Consider the following 7,115-nt stretch of genomic DNA (forward strand, 5'->3'; position numbering starts at 1 on the left):
ATAGCTCTTTTACTTAATACTATTACTGTATAATTGCTTTTTAGTACTAAAATTGAACCACAGATTTATGTATTCTAGGGAAGAATTCTATACTGATACTAAATCAAATCATTTTTATCAGTCTGTTTTACAATTATATATAAATAAGTGTCAGAGAAATCTGCAGTTTTGTAGTTACAAACTGGGAAATCTGGATTTAAATTCATATTGATTTGAAATCCTCCTTGAACAATAGTTTTGCACAATGTTGCTCATTGGTCTAATTTTTGTTACTATTATCATAAGAAAGTTCCAAATGCCAAGTGGGCATGTCTCTAGACATTCCTCTTTCAGAGTTGTGCGAAGTATAATGAGGAGAATGAGGAAGGGGACCAGTCAGAACTCTGCCCTTAGGAACAGGTACTCCTCCTGGGAAATTATATTATCTCTAAGTATCCAACACTAGTTATGACACTGGTTACAAACATAAGCTCAGCTACATCTACCCTCAAGAGCTCACCCAATGTGGGAAGAAGTCATATAACATAGAGAATATTTTCCTGGATTTCTAATAATTTTCTTAGATATCATGGACTTAGGATGCATATTCTCATTTGTTAGAGATACACAGGAGATAATGATTTTCTTTTCTATATGTCAAAATAAATTTCTGGTGAAGTTCTCAAAGTTATGTTATGTCCCCCTATACTACTCATAGACTAGCACAGGCATGTTTCATTGATGGCTATAACCTGCTTCATTATTGTTAACTTCAATCCTCTCAAGACAGTGATGAGAAAGACATCATGAGTTCTGATAGCAGGGAAGGCTCCAGATGACAAAGGTGAGCAGCAAATGATCTTTGCCTTGACAAATCCCTTATGGGTTATTTCATGTTACTCTTTACTGCCCTAGTTCCTGGTAGAGTCTGGGAAAACCAGGGGAAATAATGTTCAGAGACATAGAAGTTCTGCATGCATTTCCTGTGGATATATGGAAATAAAATAGGTATGAGAGAAAAGGAAATGGGGCTTTCCGAGGAACAAAAAAGAGCAGTTATGTTATTTCTGTGTCAGTGCTGTGTGTTCACTAAACCCCCAAATTAGCAGCAACTCTAGTTCTGCCTCTGGAATCAAATATGGGTTACTTATTAATGTCATTTTCTACTCCTATTATTACAGATACAACCAATGAAGCAAATGGCTGGAGAAAGTAACTCTTCAGTGACTGAATTCATTCTTATGGGGTTAACAGTTCAACCAGAGCTCCAGCTGCCACTGTTTGCCCTCTTCTTGTTAAACTACACAGCCACTGTCCTGGGAAATCTGAGCTTAATGAATCTCATTTGCCTACACTCACATCTTCACACTCCCATGTACTTTTTCATCTTCAATCTGTCTTGCATTGATTTCTGTTATTCATTTGTTTGTACTCCCAAAATGCTGATGAGTTTTGTTTCAGAGAAGAACACCATCTCCTTTACGGGATGCATGACTCAGCTGTTTTTCTTTTGCTTTTTTGTCAATTCTGAGTGTTATGTGCTGACAGCCATGGCCTATGATCGCTATGTGGCCATCTGTCAGCCCCTCCAGTACACAACTGTCATGTCCCCTAAGATCTGTGGTCTACTGATGTTTGGTTCTTACTTGATGGGTTTTGCTGGGGCCATGGTTCACACAGGGTTTATGATCAGGCTCAGCTTTTGTGATTCTAACATCATCAACCACTACATGTGTGACATCTTCCCTCTCCTCCAGCTCTCCTGCAGCAGCACCTATGTCAATGAGCTTGTGAGTTCTGCTGTTGTTGGAACAATTATCATTTTATCTAGCCTCATTATCTTAGTCTCATATGGTATGATCCTTTTTAATATCATTCATATGTCATCAGGTAAGGGTTGGTCCAAAGCCTTGGGCACTTGTGGGTCTCACATTGTAACTGTTAGTCTCTTCTATGGATCTGGGCTGCTTGCTTATGTCAAGCCTTCATCTGCTGAGACTGTGGGCAAGGGAAAAGTTTTCTCAGTGTTTTACACTCTTGTGGTCCCCATGCTGAATCCTCTCATTTACAGTCTCCGGAACAAAGATGTCAAAGTTGCTGTGAAGAAAACCATGAAGAGAATCACAGCTGAGTGAACAGTGATGGCTCTTTACTCCTACCCCACTGCTTTGATATGTCCCTCTCTCTTCTTTGTCTTTCTCATTACATTTCTCCTGTTCTGTTTTCTTCCCATCTCTCTAGAGTCTGGAGAAGATTTCTACTGTAATCCCTCATCCTGCCACTGTGAGATGTAACTCTGATGTCTATGTTTTCCATTTGAGTTGTTTTCAACTTTATCATGGCTCCAAGATGTTGGTCATTGTCTGTATCAGATCAAGACCCTGTTCTGTCTTCCTGTTCCTAAAGATAATAACACCTATGGCTTTTTGTTGTGTGCCTTCTCTTCAAGGAAATTCATGGAGTATGTTCTTTATGTCCTACTTCTTTCTTTCTTTCATTTCTGAGACAGTTTTGGTTTTCTTTGTATGTTTGCTTCCTGAAACAACAGGGAGTTTCATTAACTAAATTCAGATGAGAAAAGGAGTACAAAGATGTAGATACAACATAGTTGTCAAATTTTCAAAATTATCTGAGGTCCTTCAGAGAGGTTTTCTTATTTTAGACTTCTAGTCTTACATATAAAATGAAATTCTGTACTATTTTTAAATTACATTTGATTTTTACAAGTCTCTGAGGATATAATCTGCCTAGTCTCTCTAATCAATCCCCACAATACATAGACAATCTGATATTTAGTTTTGAATAGAATGAAATTGTCATTGTCTTTCTATGATACATGGATTGATCTATAATTTTTTTAAAAGTGACATACTCACATTCCTGGCTACAGAACACAGGACTATTTATTCCATTTGATATATATATAGGATGCAGTTTTGTAAAAACCGTCTGCTTCCTATAAAAACAAAACCATAGTTGGACTTAAGGTTTAGAGATAAAGTGCAGACCTGCTTTTGTTTGAGTTTGACTCTCAGGGTCAAAAATAATGTATAAATCTATACTGTTATTTTAATATATATCATTACTTGGATAAGAAAATAGTTTATATGACTTTTTAAGGCCACACAGTATATGAATCAGAGACTAGAGTCATACTCATTATGGATTTGATGAAGAAATGTAAGGGTAAGTAATTGTGAAAAAAAAACAGACTTTCTAGAGAGTTGTTTCATAGTGATTTCAGATGTTGGGATTCTGTCAGAAAATAGATCAGCCATGTTCTTTATCACTTTAATTGCTTTTGTTGATGTAGGAAAATGAAATGATTTAATATTTAAATTAAAGTCATATATATATTTGGTTTTTCAAGACAGGGTTTCTCTGTGTAGATTTGTGCCTTTCCTAGAACTCTCTTGGTAGCCCAGGCTGGCCTCGAACTCACAGAGATCCACCGGGCTCTGCCTCCCGAGTGCTGGGATAAAAAGCATGCACCACCACCACCTGGCAATTGAACTCACATTTAATAATATTTATTAATAAAATTACTAGATATAAACATAGTTTTAAAAAATCAACACAGTCAGTCAATTAGTGTTAAAATAATATTAAAGCTTATTTTACAATTACTGACTGTTGTGGTGTATAAATATTTGTGTAAATTTTGTGTGCAGTCTGCATATATTTTTATCTATTCTTGCATCACAGTTTCTTCATATATATATCTGGAACTTTTACATCTATATTTTGGAAAACTCTGTTCTAAAACTTGGTATTAACTTATTAAAATCATATTAAGTCACTTTGGGGATAAAAGCTTAATAACTTTGAATAGCAAAGAAGAGGCACTGTCAGCATAAATGGCAGTATCTCTGGACTGAACTGTCAAAGAAAACATGAAGTGAGAAATCTCAGAAATTTAGTGTATTGGTGCTCATGGAATGGTGTCTAGTTCACTCAAATAAATTTAAATGCTACTGAATTCTTCACTTGATGTGCCCTCAACATTGACTTATCTGTGGATAAGTCTGGGATACTTCTTTCTGCAATTCTCACTCCTTCACTATCATGAATAGATATCAGCACAGAATTTCAAAACTATCACATGCATCTCCAATGAAGGAAATAATCCCAGACCAGTTGGATATGATGGAATAGTTGGAATTTAAGCTCATTACCCTGGCAGATGGCAGCCTAGAAAGGGCTCTGGTGAGGTCAAAACTTAGTTGGTCTGTCTTACAAGCAAATCATGGCTTTGTCAGGAATAAGAATGAAGTAACATGGCATTCCTCCTTCAGTATAACAGCTGAAGCAGGATCCTTCTATAGCTGGACAGCAGTCAAAGATAGAGGGGGATACAACACAGTGAGGCTGCTGGTGGAATCTGTTAGTCTAGGTGGCAGAGCAGGTGCTCACCATTAGGCACTGCCCCTGTGGTGGAGGAAGGCAGGCTAAGAAACCTCTACCACTACCTTAAATGAATGGTAGATGTGCTTCAGTATAGTTCAACTACATGACATTTTTTGTTTACATGGCTTGACATCTACTGATCCTAAAGTGTTCATCCGAAAGAGATAAATGGAAGGAGTCCACCCAAGTACAGCTTGATGAAGCAATAGATTAATTTGGGTTACTTAAAGGACATGGGAAAGCCAAAGGCAGCCTTATCACTGTAAACCTACCCAACATGAATGGTGATTCACCAAAGCTGCTTCTCTAATTCTCCTGCCCAACTTTCAGGCAAGTCACCAGGTCACAGCTGAGCCTATAGTCTGTGGAACTTAGCTGTTGCCATGACTGGGCCCATTTCTGTATAACATCTGCATCTTCTAAGCTGGAGCAGGGGCAGAGATTTGTTTTTTTAATTAATATGTAATTATATCATTGCCCTCTTTTTCCCCTTCTCCATTTTCTCCCTAACTCTCAATTCTCTTTTGATTTTGCATAGAAGCTCTCTCTCTCTCTCTCTCTCTCTCTCTCTCTCTCTCTCTCTCTCTATATATATATATATATATATATATATATATATATATATATATGTGTGTGTGTGTGTGTGTGTGTGTGTGTGTGTGTGTGTGTGTGTGTGTTTTGTTTAGTGTTGCCTGTTGCCTGTACATATGATTTCAGGGCACATTACTTGGTATTAAATAACCAATTAGTGAGTTTATCCCTGATGAAGACTAATTCTTTCACTGTCAGCATTTCTTTGTGTAAGTGTGGGGCCTTGTGAGATTTCACCCCTTCCACATTAGTATGTCTGTTTATATGGTGTTTTCTTTGTTCAGGTACTGTTTAGGCATGAATATTTTTGGAATATCATGGGTGTGTCATTTCTAGGAGACACAATCTCCCAACAGATTTCTTGGTTCTCTGGCTGGTAATCTTATTGGTCCTTCTTTCCTGATGTACCCTGAGTCTTAGATGCAGGAGTTGTATTGTAGATTTATAAACTGGGACTAGGAACCAAAGATCAATTGCTTTTTGCATTTTGACCACTTACAGTTTTCTGTAATAGTCTTCATTTGTTGCAAAGGGAAGTTTGATTAATGAATGGTTAAAAGCTATGCCTATTTGTGAGTACAAGGATAAATATTTAGAATGCAGTTAAGATTTATGCTGGTTTAGTAAAGTGGTCATAGTAAGTTCTCCTTTAATAACCATGACCTCACTAGCTTTGAGTATTGGCTAGATTTCCAGAATCAGACATGATTTCCTTCCTACTGAGCTGACATTAAGTCCATTTAGATAGCCGCTGGTTACCTCCTAGGTATGAGGTGCCACTCTTCACCTTTATGAGTATCTTGCTGTGTTGGCCATTGTTGTGGTTCATAAGTGACATTGTTGTCTAGGATTATTGCTTGTTTCTCTTCCTTGGCTATTCAAATAGCACCTTGTAGTACTATGAAAGCTAGTCCTTAGGGGTAGGCTTACTGGTCTAATCCTAACCTCTTCTTCTAAGTTTTGTGTCTGTAGTGTATGGTTTCTTCATCAATGATGATTTAATATCAACTTCTTGGAGGCAACCAAGGACAATAGTAATATCCTATATAGCTCTTGGAGTCTATTGGACTCCCTTGACCAACAAATTGAAGTGGGTTTTCTCATGCCTAATACTGGCATTTTTATTAGTCTCTGGCTCTTAGGGAGAGCATGGTCAGCACAAATGGGATACTATATATCTATATGTACACACACAGGCATTTATGGATTATATATGAGATATTCTTAATTGGAGGTTCCTTATGTTGAAAATGATATATTATTTCATTTTCACAGTTATTTTTATTCTCAAGTCCCTATTCCTGTTTGATTTGATTGTAAGTAATAATTATTTTTAACAAACAATAAATATGGAACATCTCTTTAGCTCACTTGTGTTTGATAGATTATAAAAGCTAGAAAAGCAGTGTATTCCCTTTTCCACTATGTTTCCCTTTATTGAAAATAGATTATTTTCTCATACAATATATCCTGTTTACAATTTTCCCTCCCTCTACTCCTCCCAGGTTCTCCCCACCTCCCTTCCCATCTGGATCCACCTCCTTTTTTTTCTCCCATTAGAAAAGAACAGACTTTTAAAAGATAACAACAAATCAAAATGCAATAAGAAACAAACAAACAAACAAACACATTACACAAAGTTAGACAAGGCAAACCAACAGAATGAAAATTGCTCAAGAAAGTCACATGACTCAAAGACTCCCCCCTCCCTTGTTCACACATTCAGGAATCCAATCAAAATGGTAAATTGAAAGCTATAATATGCACGCAGACCTGTGCAAGCCCTGTGCTTGATACTTCAGTCTCTATGAGTTTATATAAGCTTTGCTCAGTTGATTTAGAGGGCCTTGTTCTCCATCTCCTGTGGCTTTTACACTCTTTCTGCCTCCTCTTCTACTAGGTTCCCTAAGTTTGAGGGAAGAGATTTGATGGAGACATCCCATTTAGAACTGAGTGTTCCAAGGTCTCTTACTTTCTTTGTGTAGTGTCTAGCTGTGGGTCTATTTGTTCCTATTTGTTGCAAGAGGAATAATGGCTGAATAAGGCACTGATCTGTGAGTATAAAAGAATATGATTAGAAGTCATTTGTCTCTTTTTGCTGCTTTTTTTCCATAATAATATTTGATTTTCCCCTAGGT

The 7,115-nt window shown here is 37.1% G+C and overlaps 1 protein-coding gene across 1 annotated transcript; it reads left to right on the forward strand.

Annotated features, from left to right (window-relative positions):
* Nucleotides 1-1,154: 1,154 nt before the first annotated feature.
* LOC118587780 (olfactory receptor 143-like) lies at nt 1,155-6,054 on the forward strand. The gene is made up of 2 exons (XM_036193861.1): nt 1,155-2,105; nt 6,028-6,054. The coding sequence occupies exons 1-2, from the start codon at nt 1,170-1,172 to the stop codon at nt 6,052-6,054; spliced, it is 963 nt and encodes a 320-aa protein (XP_036049754.1). The 5' UTR covers nt 1,155-1,169.
* Nucleotides 6,055-7,115: the final 1,061 nt, after the last annotated feature.

This window comes from Onychomys torridus, chromosome 7 (assembly GCF_903995425.1).
Source record: "Onychomys torridus chromosome 7, mOncTor1.1, whole genome shotgun sequence".
Lineage (NCBI taxonomy): Eukaryota > Metazoa > Chordata > Mammalia > Rodentia > Cricetidae > Onychomys > Onychomys torridus.

Bases quoted from the DNA above. Each gene is read 5' to 3' on its own strand.
- LOC118587780 (XM_036193861.1), top strand. From the start codon at position 1,170: ATGAAGCAAATGGCTGGAGAAAGTAACTCTTCAGTGACTGAATTCATT. The intron at 2,106-6,027 runs GCTGAGTGAACA...TATCCTATATAG, and splicing joins AAACCATGAAGAGAATCACA to CTCTTGGAGTCTATTGGACT.